This window comes from Lissotriton vulgaris, chromosome 9 (assembly GCF_964263255.1).
Source record: "Lissotriton vulgaris chromosome 9, aLisVul1.2, whole genome shotgun sequence".
NCBI lineage: Eukaryota > Metazoa > Chordata > Amphibia > Caudata > Salamandridae > Lissotriton > Lissotriton vulgaris.
In genome coordinates, this window is record NC_141697.1 from 325,594,143 (window position 1) to 325,614,175 (window position 20,033).

The 20,033-nt window shown below is 42.7% G+C and overlaps 1 protein-coding gene across 1 annotated transcript in view; it reads right to left on the minus strand.

Annotated features, from left to right (window-relative positions):
• Window positions 1–20,033, minus strand: part of EML5 (EMAP like 5) — a 1,453,541-nt gene that overhangs the window by 433,310 nt on the left and 1,000,198 nt on the right. Inside the window, exon 27 of the mRNA XM_086936634.1 lies at window positions 6,483–6,609. Within this exon, the coding sequence (XP_086792760.1) occupies window positions 6,483–6,609 (127 nt within the window). The remainder of the gene's footprint in view (window positions 1–6,482; window positions 6,610–20,033) is intronic.

The following is a 20,033-nucleotide window of genomic DNA, read 5'->3' on the forward strand; positions in this document are numbered from 1 at the left end:
GTGCCCCAGAAAAGGACTTTGAAAATGTATCCCAGGCTACATTAATGTCCAGTATATTGTCCAAATCAGGGGGTTTAAAAGAGGCTTGAAAGCTGGCTACAGTCAGCTGATTCCAGCTTCTTGTTCTCACTTTTTTTCCTGTTTTGATTTCGTTGAGATGGATTTAAAGGAGATATTACATTAAAATGAGGTTCAGGTGCGTCAAAGTGAATGCGCTGAGAGTAGAAAATAGGAGGTCTAAAGTGTAGCCAGCTGAGTGCGTAGGGCCTGTTTTTATCAAGTGGAGATAAAGCATTTTAAAATTATTTAATAGGTCTGGATCGGATGCTAACTGAGAGTGGTGGTTAAAATCTCCAATTAGAAGACAGTTAAGTGTGGATATCACATAGGGAGCTATTAATTCTGTTACCATTAGGCTGAAATATTTCTTAGAACCCGGGGGACGATATACTGTGGCTCCTTTCCAGATGTACCCGTGGGGGAGTTCAACTTTGAATATTGCTATCTCTGCCCCGTTCATGAGTACTGTGTCAAGTCGCCGTAGTTTGAGAGTATCTTGAAAAATGATGGCTACTCCCCCCCCCCCCCCCTCTGGTCCCCCTCCTCCCGGTCTTACTTCCCTATCCAATCTGACCAGTTTGGAATTGTCAGGAAGAGAGATGGGAACACAAGGGAGAGCGGAGTTGTGAAGCCAGGTGTCCGTAATAAAACATATATCTGGGAGCTGATGTGTAAGTAAATCTCATATTTCTATGGTGTGTTTCGGGATGGACCTTGCATTAAAATAGAGACAGTTTAACATAAAAAAGTTTGATAGTTGTACCTTAGAAGAGTTGCCGCTGTCGGTAGGTGAGCTATTTGAGGTCTTAGGCTGTGTATTGAGGGGAGTACAATTGCCATTGTTTCTAATGAAGTAGAAACTAGATTGGAGATAAAGAGAAGACTGAGGAAAGCAAACCTGACCTAAGGGCCTGTGTTTTTTTTTTATCCCATTGCTAGTAGAGCATATCCTGTGTGGTATAATTAGCTCTGGCGGGAAAGGTACAGGGGTCCTGGCGACGTTCGGGCATGAAGGGGCGTGGAGGGGCGCAGACGAGCTTGCCTTTGGCGCACGTGCTGTGCGCGTCCGCTGGACGTCGGCGCCGGGGTCTGTTTAAATATACGGGTGGAGAACAACTAGACCACCGCCTGTCTAAGATGGCTGCAGCTAATCAAGGAGAAAAAGGACTCTAGGCTCTCTCTATTCAATCAGCAATTACAATGCTGCAGTGGAGCAAGGGAATGATCCAAACAGAATGAGGGGCATACAGCAAATGTCGATATCGCTTGAAGTAAGTGCCCAAGTAAAAGTAAAATAAATGCTATTAAAAAGATTAAAACCGAAGACTTTTAAATGTCAAACAATTACTTGGGGACCGTACCTGAGATGCGCGTAATGGCCGAACCCAACCTGTCTATCCGCTGCGCGTCATCGACCAGGTCTGTTTAAATATACAGGTGGGAGAACAACAAGACCGCCGCCTGTTTAAGATGACCGCCGCCTGTCTAAGATGGCTGCCGCCAATCGAGGAGAAGGACTCTAGCCTCCCTCTGCTCAATCAGCAATTACAATGCTGCGGCGGACAGGGGAGCAAGGGAATGATCCACACAGAATGAGCGGCAATCAGCAAAAGGCGATATTGCTATAAGTAAGTGCCGAAGTAAAAGTAAAATAAATGCTTTTAAAAAGATTAAAACTGAAGACTTTTAAATGTCACAAATTAATTTGAGTCAGTACCTGAGAGGTGAGACATGGCCGTGCCCAACCTGTCTATCTTGACTATTTGACCACATCTGGGGGTAATAGTGGCCCAGAATCATCAAGGAGTTGGCTGTATGCACAGCGATGGTAGACATGGTGGAAAACTGCTTGCCAATATTGTCCAAACTGCGGGTTACTTGATCACCTGAAAAATGTAAATGTAAATGTATTGGCATTTATATAGCGCACTACTTACCCGTAGGGTCCCAAGGCGCTTCGACCGCTGCAAAACCCTTCCTGGCTTCCCTGAGAGATGGTCCCTTAATGGGTATCTCCAGGGTGAGACCAGGCATCCCCAGCGGTCTGGTGGGGCCGTTAGTGAAGATGAGGCAAGCTAATGCCCAGAGTTGCCGAGTGTGATCGCTGATCAGAGTGGGCACCGAGGCGAGAGAATTATCGAGTCCGCTGACCCTGGTCCAGAAACCTGCTGCGCCGGGAATCGAACCCTGGTCCCGGGCCGTCCTCTGCTCTCGGGTCGGCCGCCTCTAACCAGTGAGCCACACTACTTCACTTGACAGTGTTTGGCTTGGGGTGTCCTGTCAAGCATGAAGGGGAATAATCAGGGACCACTTTCATTTTATCGATACGAGGGAGGGCAGCCACTACTGTGGAGGGTTTTTCATTACCTTAATGCCCTCCTGCCAAACGTAATCAAATTTTGGTATAGACCCGACCGACTTCCTCATCTGCTACTTAAAATCATAGAGAAAAAAGTTGAACTGTTTCACAGAGATAGGGAGGTGAAACATGGTTGCTGCTCTCCCCAGGAGGTTATGGAACACTCTGATGACTTCTGGAGGCAAATCAACTGGTTGCTGAAGGGGTGGAAATGGTGTGGGTATGATGTAGTCATCCCAGTTGTCTAAAGGAGGCTGAGGTTCAGGGATTTCACCCTCCTCCCTGCCATCATCTAAGGAGGATGGATCATATCTCTGTGACACTGGTATATGGGGAGAAGGTGCCATCCCAGGAGTGGCTGGTGGAGGGATTGGTGATGGAACCAGAGAGGTACCAGGTATTGATGCTCCAATTTGCTCCTCAGGAGGTTGTGGAAAACAACACCTATAGTCCGTAAACATAGCCTGAAGGTCCTGGACCAAAGATGCAAGCATTTGAAAACTATCCTCTTTAGATGGTGGTTCAGGATAATATTTAAATGGCTCATGGCATCCCTGAGGAACAAGATAATATTGCTGAAAATATTGTCAATCATCATAATCTTCATCCTCCTCCTGATATTTGGCATGCAGCTCAAAAGGGCTGTGAGCTGTTTCAAAAGGACCGTCATCATCAGATTCTTCAATGTCTAATAAGTGAGTTGGAGGCAGAGGCAAGACTTTGCTTGGCAATGTAACTGCAGGGCATAGAAAGGTCTCGGTTTTTGTTATCTTAATCGTCAACGACAATGGCGTCGATGGTGCCATCTTCAGAGGTATGTAAGTGTCCTTTGGCGTCATCGACAGGCGGTCCTACCGAAGGAGCTATCTTCGACAAGATGGTCGTTGACGGGGCTGTCATTGACAGGATAATCTCTGGAGTCAACGTGGACTGCATTGTATTTGACAGGAGCATTGAGACGAGCTACGTTGCCTGAATCCTCTTCGACGAAGTGGGAGTGTCGATAGAAGCTGTTGTCATAAGCTCCGCCATCAACAGTGGTTGTCCTGCCATCAACAATCTTGGTGTCCACGGTGAAGGTGACATCAACAGGGACTTGGTCGAGGATTTATACCTCTTCGATGGGTCAGAGGAAGAATCATGAGAACAGTGTCTTTCTTTGTGAGCAGGCGAAGATGGCACCGACAAGGCTGTCTCAGAGGAGAAACGTTTTTGCTTAGAGTGGCTAGCCTGATATGATATCTTCAAGGTCTTTCTTGTCTCATCAGAACTACCTTCATGTGACCTAGGTCTCTTCTGCGACATGGTAGAGTTGTCACTGTCGTCCTCAGATGAGGTTCCTTTCTTGGATCTGTGAAGCCACAATAGCAGTCTTCCGTCCCTGTCCCTGAGAGTTTTTGAGGAGAAAGTGCAGCAAATCTTGCACTCTTAAACTCATGCTTGGCATGAAGGCAAATCAGGCAATCCTTATATGTGTCATCCACATGAACCATTTTCTTTCCATAGCTTTTGCAGGGACTGCAAAAGCCTTTTTTGTCAGACATAGTAGAAGTAACAAGGTTGTAAATATTTTTAAGAAAAAATCTGAGCAGAGCTCAGGGAGACTCTCTACAGGCACAGCGTGCAGTGAAAATCTGAGGGACTCGGACTCTCCAGGGAGGGTTCTGCAAGGTGCTAGCACACGATTGGTCATAGTTCAAATGTGGTCCTTTTTTTAAAAAGGACATAGCTAGGATGTTAAACTGATGGCCTATTGCCATTATAGTCTATGATCGTTATACATACTGCTTTACTATTGTACTCCGAGACTCCTACTTCAACGAGGGGGAATGATTCAGGCATGTGAATCTACGAAAGATCCAATACTGGATAAACAAGCATTCCCAGACAAGGTTCAGCCTACTTAGGTCTCATCAGTGAGGTATAGCTGGAGTCCTATGACACAGTGAGCACGGAACCCATTCTGTACATACCTGTTGCATTTAGGAGATCTATTGTAAAAACAGGGTTAATGATGGAATTCATCTCAGCCACTTGTGATTGCACGAACATGGTCTATATAAATAACACATGGGAAATTTGCATCCCGTGTTTGACAAATTCATAAATGTAGTCTTGTGGGACAAAGCATAATCAAAATTAGCAGGATATGGTATTCAACCATTAATACAGCACTTTTACCCAGGGCCAAAAGCAATTCAAAAGAAAAAAACCTTGACAAGGTCATTTTAAAAATAAATTACTCAGTGGGAATCAAATAATGTTTTATGCCGACGAACACCAATGTTAAACAATAGATAGGTGTCACTAGGTTCCTGTGTCACAAAGGAACTTCTAGTGACACTGAATTGCAGAACTAGCTTGTGATAAGACACTAATGCAAAATTTCTTTCTTCTGCTGGTGAATGACAGAAATAAGGAGCCCCATAAGGCCTTGGTTCACCGTCCTTTTAGTTTTGCTTTATCGTGGCCCAGCCCTACCCTGCCCCCCTTAGAGCATGTCCTTCACTGTGTGAGGAGGGCTTTTCCCCAGAGAGTCCTTCGTTATACTGCCAAACCGGACTACCCACTTGGGTTGCTTTTCAACCCCACATAGCATTCCCCCTTGTCCCCTATTTTTTATTTCCACTTCTCACTTTGCTGGAGCAAGCAGGCCTGTGCAGTGCTTTTTTGCTCAGACAGTCTCATCTGCCCCAGTCACATCACTGGAGTGAATGTGGTATGGAAAAAGCCGCTGATGCCCTAGAAGACTTTTTTTCATGAGGTTCATAAAGCAGGAGCACCTGTTCATGAGGCAAACATTGTTATTTTCCTTTTTTACTAATCAGAACTTTTACCACCCATTAGAGTGAAACCTTTTCCCCCTATGATGAGGAGTGTACTCACGTTGCCTTCTTACACGTCCATACTTGTTTAGAAGTGGCACAACTGGCTTTTAAACCCTATAATGGCAGACAAAGCGCAATTGGACAGCTCCTCTTGACCAATAGGACTAAAGCTCATTCCATTCAATGCAAAGTTTACAACAAACCTCAAACAGATTTCAGGTTGCACAAAGCCACAGGTCAATCCACGCTTTGTGTAAATCTATCTTGCAGTTTTTGATGTGCACAGGCAAAAATTCCTATAGAATTTTGAAAGGGAAACAAGCGTTTTCCTCCAACCACCCCCAAATCTTTGCATACCATGACAAATCTGCATTAAAATTAGCAAAGAAATTATAAGCTGCCTAAATACTTTTCATTTTCCATTGTGTACAGATTCATCAAACTGGTCCAAAGTTATTAGCAATCAAATTATCTTTTATGAAAGTACAATTCAACCATAACTAAAAAGTCACTATTAGAAGAACACCAAATATCATAGGCTCGATTCACACAAACGTTATTAAACTGCACCTGCAGTTTCCAACCATGAGAGCAAGTTTACACATTTCTGTTCACAAAACTTTAAGGTTACTCTAGGGACCAGTGCCACACGTACCTTTCCAGACATATTTCGGAAACATTTTGTGAACGTGGATGTGCCTCTGCATTGGCACTTTGACCATTGCCATTGCACACAACATTCCCATATCCATAGTGAAATGCCACCACTTTTATGCAATGGCAGACACATTTTTTTTTCAGTTTTATCCATGGATTTTTTTTTGTTAGGGGTGTTCCGTTTCCCTTCTCATTCTGATAGGGATTTACTGCTGACCATGAGAGAGTAAATATCGGAGCACTTCCATTTTGGGAAAAGACCAGAGAGGTGTTTTCAAGTACCTTGTTGGTGTTCATAATTTTCACATCTTGGAACATCAACTACCCATCCCTTGCTTGAGATTTACTTCTGGAAATATCAAATGATCATGGGACAATGTAACGAAGGAGTAAAAGGATTTACAACTGCAATGTCACTTGCTGTGAAATCTTTGCAATCATACATCTAGACATTAGCACTTGCAGGTTTGAATTACACACGTGGTTTTGTCAATCAGACCTGCTGCATTTATTACACACAATCTAGTTAGCCTTCTGATGCTGTCCAAAGACCCGGGAAGACGTGCACATGTAGTTACCTTTCATCTAATGAGGGCTCCTTCTGTTGCAGGTGAGGCTTGATTCCCATCATGGGCCTGATGCTTGAGGATAAGGCTTTAATGGTATAATTAATTTCATTCTCTCTCGTCACATCACTGTCATACCCTGAGGAACAAGAAAGAACAGAAATGAAGACTAAAGAAGGTTACACATTCCCAAAATAAGGACAAACAGGGCACGATTACCATTTCTGAGATAGGCAAACAAGTTGATATCTAGGATGGAGTTTTCCTGCACCGCCTTCTGGAACACCATGTTTCTATCATTTCAGTGTTCAAACAACTCAAACGATTGATATTTAAATAAACCAGATTGGCCAAAATACTTCATACCTGGCTTGCACAAGTCACGGCAAAAGAGAAATTTTAAATTGGAATCCTGGCACTTTAATTGCTTAATTTGCACAGGTGTATCCTTTGTATTCCACACCAACATGTTTCATCCTCCCCACACATGACATATGCAGATTAACTATTATATTAAGGCACTGGATGGACAAACAAAACATTTGATTTCAAAATATTGCAATTTAAGAGCCTCATAGGAAATGGAGTATATAACCAGATATTGCAGGATCAAAGATGGGGATGTGTCGCATACTTCTTAAGGCAACACGTTTTGGGCAAGGAGTTTTCAGATTAAGGGTCTGATTTAGCGTTGGGAGAGAGGCAACTGAAAATTCTCCTATTTGTAGAGGAAATTTTAACTCGTCAGTTGCAGGATTTCTTTTCTCGAGTGCAGAATCTAACAATGGAGAAAGCAAACCAACCAAATAAATTCCTGATCAGAGAAGAATCATCATTCAGGGGATTTAGTGCTGCCTTCACATATTTGAAGATTCTCTGTACCCACTCAACCTATATAGTAGGTCTTATATCCTGATACGACCCCCTGTAACATCCTCTATGTACTACAGATGCAACACCTTCTGGCGACTCAAGCGAAGTGACATTTGGTGACCTCCTCACTTGCTAATTATAATATATGTTGATGCTTCCAGTGACATCTGGATCCCCTCTGTGGATGGAACCATAGACAGTGATCTACTAATGTGTCCTAGCACTCCCGTGAACTCAGCCTCTGTGTGCTCCTGCTAGATAGCTGTGTGTTCGAAGAATGTCTAGGCCGACAGAGCTCAATAGTTTCTAATCATTTTATTAATATGTTAATAATTAAAAGGAAAGTTTTACAACCACTGTAAAAGCAATACAAAAGGGCCTGGATCTTTAGGGTATGCAGAACTCTAAGAACTGGCTTATTTTGGATGAAACACTGATGATCAATGAGACCTCTAATCTGCGAAAGATCACAAATGGTGTTAGTGAAAAAGACTTACTTGCTTGTAGAACTGGTTCTGCATGAAAGTTAGAATAATTCCCCACTGTGTGTATGAACCATGGAAGACCTAATATCAATATATTTTAACGTGTTCTCAAATAGGGTGCACATTTCATGTCTATATGGTGCGCAGCTCCCTTCAGGAGTCTATCAAAAGACAAGATTTTTTTCAAAATGTGAACTACCAATCTACAAATACTCAATCTCAAGACTACATTGCAGCACCTAAGTGCAAAATGTTGAGTAGCTGTCTAACACTGACGGAAAAGCAAATCCTGATAGGCTTAAATTGAAGAAAAGTCAAAGAAACATCCGATTCCTTTCAGACTCCAGGAGTTTACACTACTAAGATGCTCTGTGCTGCGACTGCCACATATAGTCAGGTCTTTTTTAAGAGAGAGAAGGAGGTGTGATTTAACTCACCCAACTGTTGTTTCAAATGACAAAGACAAACTTGAGGAGTCGGGAGGGTCCTTTATGTCTTCAATGATGATTTACAATACAGAACAAGGACTACAAGGTATCACATTTTCACCATCAAACGTTCGTCATTGATAGGTACAAATGTTAGAATATTGTAGCAAGCTAAACCCAAACTTTGTAGGTGGCCTGATGGGCAGAAAAGATGAGAGATATATTCCTCAGGGGTATGAATAAAGTGCGTCCTGGTTTATGGTCTGACCACCAGAAGAGATTTCTGAGGGTGGCCTGACTAACCTTAGAATCACGCCTTGTGTCAGAGTCAAGGAAGTAATGTCTTGTGAAGAAATGTACTGATTTTCAGGTGTCTGCCTTGCATATATCGAATAGTGGGCTATTTGTAGGCCAAGTTGTAGAGGCCGCCCTAGAAGAAGGGGCCCTTGGTTTCCCTGCAATCGTTTACCAGCCAATTGGTAACATATGGATAAGCAGGCCACAATCCAAAGGGTGATGGGTCATTTACCTGTGGCCAGACCTTTATGAAGATGACCATACTTAATAAATTACTGGCTGGACTTGAGAAGAGTCTTGGTTTTGTCAAGATTAAATTGCGGTACCCTTCTAACATCCAACAATTGAAGAGAACATTCTGATGAAGTGAATGGATGTAAAAAAAAGAGATAATTATCTGGATATGTTACTGATTCCATATAATAAAGTCGACTCTCAAAATGTTGACTGCATTAGAATTGAGTTGAAACTGTCATGGTTAGAATGTTTTGACCTATAAAATTACCTATGACATCTCCAAAAATATTGAACTTCAAGAGTCGCTTTTTATTACATACTTTAATTCATGTGTCAATACCCTAAAAACTCCTTAACTCCCCTTAACGCTTCTCATCTCTGAAACCTTAAAACCCCAAACTACCCCTTAATGCTAACCTTTCCTGAACCCTAAGAACAAGTTTCTTTCATTCAGTAATGCACATTCTATTGTATACTCTATGTGATTGGATCTGGAAACTTTTAAACAGAGTTCCTGATCACCACCAGTTGGGGCCATGCAATTCTGAGCTGGCTCCGTACTAGCCCAGAAATGATAGAGGGGAGCTGCATATGAACCCCGACCCTCACGCACTGATGTCAGTTTCTTGCTTGACTCACTTTGCGCCCTCAGGCACCAAGAGTGAAAGAATTATCAGTTGTAGTGTGCCGATTTCTAACTTGGGATCTTTTAGATGTTAAAAAGAGGTCACACTACATTATGTAGAGGAGGGAGGGCAGTACGGAATTTGTGGTTAGATAATAGTATCCAACAGAAAGAGCTTTACTGAAGGTAAGTGATGTATATTTCTTGCCATAGATTTCTCACCTTTACAATAGAAACCAAAGCAGTACCTCCCAAAGGCCGTTGAGTGGACTCACACTAAAGAATCCTTCAGGACTGTACAGGCTAAATGTATTTCTGTCATACCTGGCTGTCAAAGGCATTAGTGCACCATCACTCGCATAGCGGACTGGTAGATGTCGAGGACAGGCAAGCCTCATACCAACACAGTGGAAGCAACCTTATCCCAGAACGAATAAGCTCTCAGTCCTTCTGAAGGTTGCTTTTTGGCCTGTGTGTAGCAGAGATTAATGCAGAAGACTATCCACCTCAACAGAGTGTTCATTACCCTCGTCTTTCTAGAGCCAAGAGAACCCCACAGAAACTGATCGTCCACCCAATGATCATTGATACGATGGATCTAAATGCTTTCTGGTCCCATCAATGGATCCTCTTCTCTTTCCATGGGTGAGGCGAGTCAAGGAATGCTGGGAGGTTGATGGGTTGCTGCACTGTAAATGGGGGGGCAGGATGCACACCTCGTAATCCAATTTCTCAAAGTTATTTCATTTCATCTAAAGCTTGCGTGCTGATTGGGTATAGTGCCATGCCCTACAGGCACTAGAGTTAACAACTTCACTGTAATGGGGGCTACATCTAGCCCCGAACAAACGCACAGCTGAATGTGCACAGTTGCAAAAATTTTTGCCGATTTTTAAACCATATTCATCCGTTTTACTCCATGATTTTCACATTTATAATCCTTATTCTTCTGTTTTAATTCGAGTCCACGCGCAAAAGTGTATATGCTGTTTCCGAATTTTTACTGTTCAACTGTGTCTATCCAGACTTTAAGAATGAACAGGACTAGAGCATGAATTCATTTCAGGCAGTGTTTATTTTAAAAGTACCCAATGCATTTCGGGCTCAACGCCCTTCTTCGGAGGTCTCTGCCTCCTGTTGTTTAAAAACCGTATGTTCTTCCACCGTTTTAACGGTGGAAGAACATACGGTACCACACGCCCCCAGCGTTTGTCACTCCCCCAGCACACGCCCACAGCACAATGCAGACACGCCCACAAGGGACTACTTTGCTGGCACGGTTCTTTTACCTTTTAAATGTATATGGTGGGCGTCTGCATAGCCTATGTACTCTGCTGCAACTGCCCTTTCCAACGCTGTATTGGGTGTTGTGATTGGTGCTGTGGTTCCTGAGATTACCCGCCTCAAAGGTTTGGGCTCTCTCTTTATTATATTAGTATGGATATATATATATATATCTTGTGATCAATACTGGGGAAACCCGGTCGAAATGCATCATTTTGCTGGAAGAGGAAGAATAAAGCACTGCACTTTTTTTAACTACCAAAGTGGTCTGTATCTGAATTTTCTTATCAAGAGTTTGTATCAGGGCTGTGGATTGGAGATATATATATATATATATATATAAACGCTCAGGCTTGGTTTCCGTCTAGGCGGGGATCACTCGAATATTGCCACAGAGCTCCAAGCATCAGCCCTCTTCAAATGGTGTACCAGCCAGCCGATCCTTTAACAGTCCTGCTATCACTTTGGCCCAACGAGTTTCAAATAACCTTCTTCCTCAGGGGATAATGATGTAAGAACACTCTGAGTCCACTTTCTACCTCCTTTTGTACACGTAGTTGCGCGCCCTCCAATGGGCCGCTCGTGATGAGACTGCGCTGTGCCTTATGGGAGTTGCAGAATGGAGGAAACTCGTAATGTCCTTTTCACAGTGTGCATTATTCACTGTAAGTAATTAAAAGCTCACAAATTGAGCCTCAGCTGGCGGGTAAAGGAGGCCGGACTGGGGGGAAAACTTTCTTTAATCTCAGTAGGAAATCCTTAACCACCTGAATCTGAAAGAAAAAAAGGTTGAGTAGGTGACTTTCTGTATGCCGTAATGGCAGCAAGGTGTACTTTTATGGAAGTAAATTTAAGACCCTACTTGGCTAACTGTAGGAGATATGGCAAGATTACCTCCTCTTGCCCTTTGGTAGGTTGGAAACCATTTTGCACACACCACATAAAGAACCTTTTCCTTTTAGAATATTAATGCCTTGTGGAAGGCCTTCTAAACTCTCTCAAGATGTTCATGCAGTCTTAAGGAAGACCTAGGTGTACATACTGGAGGATCTCAGGAGCCATGCTGCTAAGTTCAGCAATGGAAGGTTGGGGTGGTGGATCCTCCTGTTCATCTTGGACAGTAGGTCTGGTCTGCACAGAAGCCTCCTGTGTAGGCACTGTGAGAGATGCAGAAGGTCCGGGTACCACCACTGCCATGGCCAGTCTGGTGCTATCAGTATCCTCCTCGCTCTGGAGTGTGGGAGTTTGTTGAGGACCTTTGGGATGTGAGGAAGCATACACAAAGTCCCCTGACCAGTTGATCAAAAGGGCATTCTCTTTCGATCCAGGATGGTAAAAATTTGACGTGGCACTTTTTGTGTGTATCGTCCTGAAGGGATTGATGCTTGGCTGATGAAAATTGTCAGTCACCACTTTGTCGTGCAGAACTTTGCTGGTCTTTGAAGTGACAACTTAGGGAATCTGCTTGAGCATTTTGTTCTCCTGGCAGATGGATTGCTGTGATTGAAAGCTGCCTGGCCAGGAACCCATGCCAGATCGCCTTAGAAATCAGGGACAAGGGGCGAAGAGCAGGTCCCTCCCAGCTTGTTTAGATAGTACATCATAGTTGTATTATCCATCTGGAACAACATGGATTGGGACTGAATGGACAGGTAGAACACTTTGAGGGCTAGATGCACTGCCGGTAGCTCAAGCATGATGATGTGATATGCCCGTTCCCTGCTCGACCACTGTCCCTGAGTTTGCAGACGGCCCATATGCGCTCTCCAACCCTGTATGGAAGGCGTCTGCAATCAGAGATTGTGTCGGAGGAGGTTGGTGGAAGGGAACTCCCACAAGGAGATTTTTCTGATTGAACCACCATGGGATGAATGACCTCGTTGCATAGGAAAGTAGAATCTTGTCGTCCCATCAAGTGGTTTGCTGATCCCATTTGTGTTCCAGGTCCTGCTGCAGAGGCCTCATGCTCAGCCTGGCATTAGGAACTAGAAAAATACAAGATGCCATCAACCCTAGGAGCGATGCAACCTGCCGAACTGAGGGCTAGAGAGCTTGAAGCAGACAATCACATTTCAGCCTGATTGAAAATAGTCTCTCCTCCGAAGGATACACTCTTCCTGTGCTGGAGTCTAGAGTAGCACCCAGGTAATGTATTTTTTTTTGTTGTATATGAATTTAGGAACCTAGTGTAATTTTCCCGATTCATGGCCATATATAGGTATAAATCACCCTATCCTTATACAGGCATAGAAATCATAACCATATTTAGACTTAGCCCATGCAGTCCAAATACGGCATGGCTACTTCCACTAGTTCCGAAAATCCACAACGATTTCTTGGAAAAACCCGCCTTCAGCAGTCAGGGACTTCCCCTAGCTTGAATATTAATTTATCCAAGAAATCATGGAGTTTTCAAAGAACTGAATCTTTTGATGACGTTATTATGTCCAACCTTACGTCAATCTCGGGACCTTTAAGGTATAAATATGCCCACATTTGCAGAGGTGGTTTGGAGCAGTTCGACTATCTACTTTCCCGATGCATCTCACTGCAGTAAGTGCCGAAGGAAGCCGACCCTCCAGCAGACACACTGAGAGAGACTATGCCTTTTCTCTTGCCGAGAAATCCAGCTCCAGTGTTTCCAGGCTACCCTTGTGGGCTGATGGGAAATAGAGTCCTGAGAAAGAGAGACAAGACCTCCTTCATTCTAAAACCAAGGTACGGAGCTGATTAGACCCTTAGAGAATTCTTGGATAGATTATTGGCAAAAAATACTAAATTAAAGCTACACCTCACTTACTTCTCCCCTCATACTAGACCTAGGTTAGATACATCGGGGTAGGCGTATTTTAGAAACACCAGTTGAGTACTTTTAGTCTTTATTTATTGATGTATGTATTCTATGTATTTTATGGCTTAGAAACCATATCATGCTTCTACAGTATTATTTTATAATACTCTTCATACTGTACGCATTGTACTTTGCAACCAGTATTACGATTGTAGCAGTTCATTTCTTCTGCATGAGAAAGAAGACTGTTCAATAAACACTTTTTTATTGACAACGCCCGTCTCTCTATTTCTCTGCACCTCTGGTGAAACGAAGCATGCACGATTAACTGGGGGAAATAACTATCTATTGTTTCCGCGACTCTAGACATACATTTCTTATTCTTGGGAAACAAAGTTGTCATGTTTATGCGGTTATCAGAAACTAATCCCTTTTGTGTATTCGAGAAAGTTTCTAGTGATCTCTGAGGTAGCTGGCACTCACAATTAAGTCTAACATATTCGATAGAGACATAGTCGACCTCAGTCCCACGTCTAATCTATAGTTATGTTGTTCCAATGCGCAGAGCCTATTGGGAATATAGGAACTACACTACATCGCGCCCAACGTTTGGTAAGGCGATAATTTAACGCTAGATACTAGAGTAACTCAGTCATGCTTTTCACACAGACCCCTTTTTCCCGTAAAAAACTCCAATAGACGTCTGGAGTGGGTTAAAGGTTAATATCCGCCAAAACTGAGTAGGACGGAAAATCCTATGTATTCGTTTTTGGTTTGTTCAACGTTGAAGGATACAGTGTTCCAAAAATATTGTGCACCTAAACTTTGTTTCCTTGAAACTTGCTCTGCAAATTTTCGGTCAACAAAATGACGGAGAGTGACGACGAAAGGGAGAGAGCTGCAGCAGCAGCTCAGGCAGTTTTAGACGACACAAGTCTCCAACAAAATAACGAGGATGCTATACTCATCCCGGTAAATGTAAGAAATACTATAACTATAAAACTTATAGAAAATGGCCTATCACCCAGAGGTGGTAGAGTTATACTTGTCATAGAGGCACATGAATATCGGCAGACAGATATATTCTATTCGTGGATTACTTTTCCACAAGCAAATCCAACAACACATGAGTTCCACTACTACAAAGCAGAATACGTTCCTTTTGAGGACGTTGAAATTCCACTAACTTACCAAGAGCATGCGCTCTGGTTTAAAGGCGCCCCACAACATCAAAATCACATTACCATGATCGGTCCACTAAGTGGACCTGGAGCAACATGGCCGGTACTCGCCAGCTATACACCACATCCTGACATTGAACAAATGACAGGTCCAGAACTGTTAGCTCAGCTAAAACAGCTAATTAAATTACATAGACTGTTGGTTCAATATGTAATGCAGACTTTAACAGTCCAACCTGCTGTAAGGATTCCACAGCACACCCCTCACCAGGGGAACACAAACAAAATTACACCACAGACTATACAATCAGTCATTGGTAAATTGCCCGCAAAGATGGAACAAATTCCGTTCTGGTTAGCTCAAAAAATTACTCAAATAGAGGCAGTATTTCCTGATAGTACACCTCATGAGAAACACAGAATTCTGACAATCTGTTTACCAATGGGGATCGCATCACACGTGGAGGACTGTGACACTTGGGGTACAGTCTTTGCTTCAATCTACACAAAAACACATGGTGTTCCGTCTATGGCGGGAATACCAGACGTCCTAAGACAGATTCAAAATGAATACGGACCAGAACCTGCCTTAACTCTTGGTATGAAATTACTAAAACATTTCAAACGGGTCTCGGATATACTATTATCTAACATCAAAGGTGAAGCAGCATCCGTGGCAATCCACCAAAAACTAAAAGAAACTGATAACCCAGAGCAACCATGTGAACTTGCAAGAATTATTGAAAAATCATATGAAGAACTAGGTAGAGATAGTTTGGGTGGGAAACCAGTAAAGCCCCAACTAACAGAAAATCACGAAAAAGGTTTTATTAAAAATTATTTCACCACTCTTAAAAAGAAGTGGGAGAACAGTAAACAGACACTTCATAAGGAGAAGCGCTCTCAGTCCAGAGGAAGGTTTCCTCAACAGGAGCCCTCTGAAAAGAGGTATAACCTCAGAAATAGGGATAATTTGAGAAAACCTGATAGATATCAAGATACTGATACACGTTCCTCTCGTACCTTTCAGACTTCCTCGCAGAAATACAAAAGAAGAGAACGATCAGAACAAAAGGAAGAACGTACGAAGTCCAAAGACGATCATCAGCACGTTCCAAAAAATAAGAAAACTCAATTCACCAAGAATTCGGTAGCAAGTATAAAGATCAGACATGCCGAGGATCTTGAGGACACAACTCAAGAACAGGGAGTGAGCCCAGACAATGCTAGACGGCGCAGCAGAGGTCACCATAGCTCACAAGATCCTGAAGGATCATCTGGATACAGTGGACTTGAATGAATGCATTCAAGTTGAAACTGCCAACACCAGGGTTAGTATACCCCATAAGTTATATGAAGTAACGCTCCGAATGGAAGGGGACATACCAAGAAAAATAAAAGCACTCTTTTGGGAGAAGCTATCTAAGGGCTATGACATTCTTCTAGCAGAACAAGACTGGCCACCTGAATTTGTCAGGGAGTGCCCACATGGGGAAGAAATCATTATGCCAGCCTTCTCAAATCGCATTCCAATTGATAAAAAATATACCTATGACAGAAAATGGGCTTTAGCCCAGGCTCCAGCATTATATAAAAATCATGTAGGATGGGATGAGGATTCTCCTCACCATAAAATCCAGTTAAAAGCTCAACCTAGTATGCAAAGGCAATATCCTGTTAAACAGGAAGCTAAAAAACAAGTCAGGGAGATTCTAAATCAACTTGAATATCAAGGGGTGATTGAAACATACACCTCATCTATGAACAATCCTTTGCTTCCTGTCTCCAAGCCAGACAATACATATCATCTAGTTTTGGACTACAAACACTTAAACTCTTGTTGCAAAACTTTTGCAGTACAAAATGCACACAGTGCAGCACTGATGAATAACATTGTGCGCAAAAAATATAAAACCACATTAGATATTTCTAATGGGTTCTTCTGTCAAAACATTGCACCAGAAAGCAGGTACTTGACCGCTTTTTCAATTATGGGAACACAGCGACAATTTTGGCGTCTCCCCCAGGGATTCAAGAATAGTCCAGGACTATTTTCAGCCAGAGGTACTACAAACGTACGATGATGAGGCATTATCTTATGTCGATGACATCTATCTTGCAGAACACGATTTGGACGTGCACTTGAAAAGAGTGAACACCATAATACTTGGGTTCGCTTCTGAAGGGTATAAATTCAATTTTAAGAAATCACAAATTGCCCACCTCAACGTCCTATTCTTATGCTACGAGTTATCAAGTGAAGGCAAAAGCCTGGCAGCTAACTTTCTAGAGAAATGTGCGCTGCTCCAACCTCCAAAAGCGCTGAAAAATGTACAGTCAATTCTAGGTTTCCTGAATTTTGGAAGAACTTACGTTCTACATTACACAGAAAGGGTTAAACCTCTCTACCAACTAATCAAACCTCATTTCAAACCAACCAATTGGACTCAAACATACAGAAATTTTGCGTTCAGTGCAAACAGATATGTTAGCAAAAACACAATTACAAACACGCGACAACGTGCGCAACCTTGTAATCCGAATCATCCCAGGGAGATGCGGATTCACATTCCTAACTTTTAATGAAGGTGAAAAGGTACCAATAGGATACAAATCACACTTGTACACACAAGCTGAAATGAAATTCACTTCTACAGAAAAGTTTCTGACAGCGGTTCAAACTGCAGTAGCAAAAGAGAGCTCTCTCGCTCATGAAAAACGCATAATGATCGTTACACCTGTACCTGTCCTAGAGGTAGTGACAAAAGCGAGCATTCCAAATGCTAAAGCTTTACATCCGAGATGGATACAATGGGTTAATTCCCATTCTGCAACAGACATTGAATACGTTTTTGACCCCTACTTGAGAACACAAGAATTTCTACAATATGAACACGAATGTCCTCTGCCGACCGAGATTCTGCCTCTAGAACATTACGGCTGTATAATCTATACAGACGGATCAGCACAGCCCGCAATTGGGGGTAAACAAGCCTATAGTGCTGTGTGTGCGATCTTTAAAGGTCGCTGGTGCGAAGGTAAATTTCGACCTATGGTCACTAAAACTCAATCACTCAGACTGTACAGCTCAGCGAGCTGAACTCCAAGCTTTCAAAATGGCGCTTGAAAATACCGATCGCGAATTCCCCACACTCATAGTGTATGATTCGTATTACTGCATCCAGTCATACAATTCATATCTGCAGAACTGGGTTAAAAATGGTTTTAAAGACGCAAAAGGTGGCACAATTAAGCATAAAATGCTTTGGGAACAAGTAGTTCTATTACAGAAAGAACTACAAAAGACTCACGTGATTCATAAACTGAGTCATCAGCGTGATGGCGTTCACGTTGCAGGGAATTTGTTGGCTGATGAAGCCGCGAAGGCAGCTGTGCAAACGGCTTCCGTAGGTACAATCACTGATTCAAAAACAGAAATAGATGGTGAAACATTGCTAGCAGTAATAGCCTCAATGAACGGTAGCTGTGCAGCATTACCTCTAAACTATCCACTTACGTATACATACATAATTGATGCAAACTCTGTTCCTTATGCTTGAATCCCTGGAGTCGGGATAGAGTATTTCCAAATAGGAACCGGAGGTGCGCTTTGGTTCACGAAGCACATATGGGAGAGGGTCTGACACATCAAGGGATCTTAAAATCTCTAATAGAATCAGAAGAGATGTACTGGTGGCCAGGAAGGAGCGTCAAGGTTTACAAATTCGGAATTAACTGTGATACCTGTTACAGAGATCACAGTTTTAAAAGCCACCATGTACCTGACTACAGTGTAGCCAGCCCAGTACAGACACCGTTGTTAGACAGCATTAGACTTTCTACACGCAGACGTCACCATGGACGGATGCGGTCCCACAACTATTAGGACAAGATTCATTTGGATGTGGCCTCAGCGCTCGGCGAGTCTTTATCGGCACATACGCAATCGGCACGCTACATTCTGACCAGGGTCCTGCGTTTAGCTCTCGGGCTTACAAGGAGGCCATTGCACTGCGGTACTCAAGTCCATTCCATCCTGAGGGAAATGAGGAAGTGTAAAGAAAAAAACGTGACATAAAGCAATCTATAACAGCTAGGGTATTAGGTTCGGGTGACGGGTGGGTCAAACATCTAATAAGTGTCCAACGTAGTCTTAATAATCTGCCAAGAAATTCTCTGGGTGGAATCACTCCATATGAAATGATCTTTGGTACTAGAATGCTCATCCAGGATCTTGATTGTCAAACTTCAGTGGTGGAACAAAAACCCTTTGATATCAAAGGTCCTTTGGCTGTTTTACAGGACTTAAATGAAACAAGAAGAAGTCTGAGTAACACAATACAGAAGCAAACGACCACTGAAGAAAAACCACCTGTTCCAGGAAGACCTGTCTGGATTCCAAAGATTGGGGATCTGGTCAGGGAAAAGATTGCGGTGAAGAAGGAATTGTGCCTTCTTACAGAAAAGAGGTACCTGTCTTAGCTATCCACGGAACAAGATCAGTGATACTACCACCCCTTACTGGTAAAAAGGAGAACCGAGTCGTGTCCATCGACCTGGTAAAACCGCAGTATGTGGCCGATAATAAGTAGTAGGCCCAGTGGACTCCAAGATGTAGCAGAAGACCAAATCTTGGTACAATCCAAGAGGTACAAACTGAAAGACTTATCACCTTTGATAAACCGACAGTGAGAAAGGAAGGACTATGCAACAAAGCCATGGAACTTGTGCCTCTTTAAACCCAAATAACAGTTTGTCAGGAAACACCTGTCTCCAATGATATAGCCTCTGACTATACTGATATGACAAAGGAAGAAAAAGCCCCAGTGATTCCAAACAATCCTGATGCTATTCCAACAATTTACAGAACTGCCTCTGGCTATTTGATCAACTTTGATACATTTTCTGAGGATCCCAGTGAAACCAAAACTACGCCAGTAAATAAAACTTTCAAAGAAAAAAATACGGAACTCTTTCATCAACTTGAAAATACATATCTGGTTTCACCATGGGTTGAATTTTGGATTGTGTTAGGTGTACTTTTTCTCCTACTTTGGCTCATTCTTGTTTTAAGTCTGGGAAAGATGATAGATGGAAAATATAGTACAATGGACACAGCAAGTAAGAACATCAACTTGCTCCTGAAACCTCACAAATCATCTCATTGTGAATGAAGAGACCTGTCATCAGTGAACATCACAGCCGTTCCTATACCTGGTGGTATAGCATGGGATACAACTGATTATGACATCTATGGCCGGTGGCGCTGTTGAAGATTCCACTCCAGTTTAAGGTTTCTTTGAGTGACTGTCTCGCCCAGCACATTTTCTGATGAATGGACTTTTAAACTGTTAATAACATG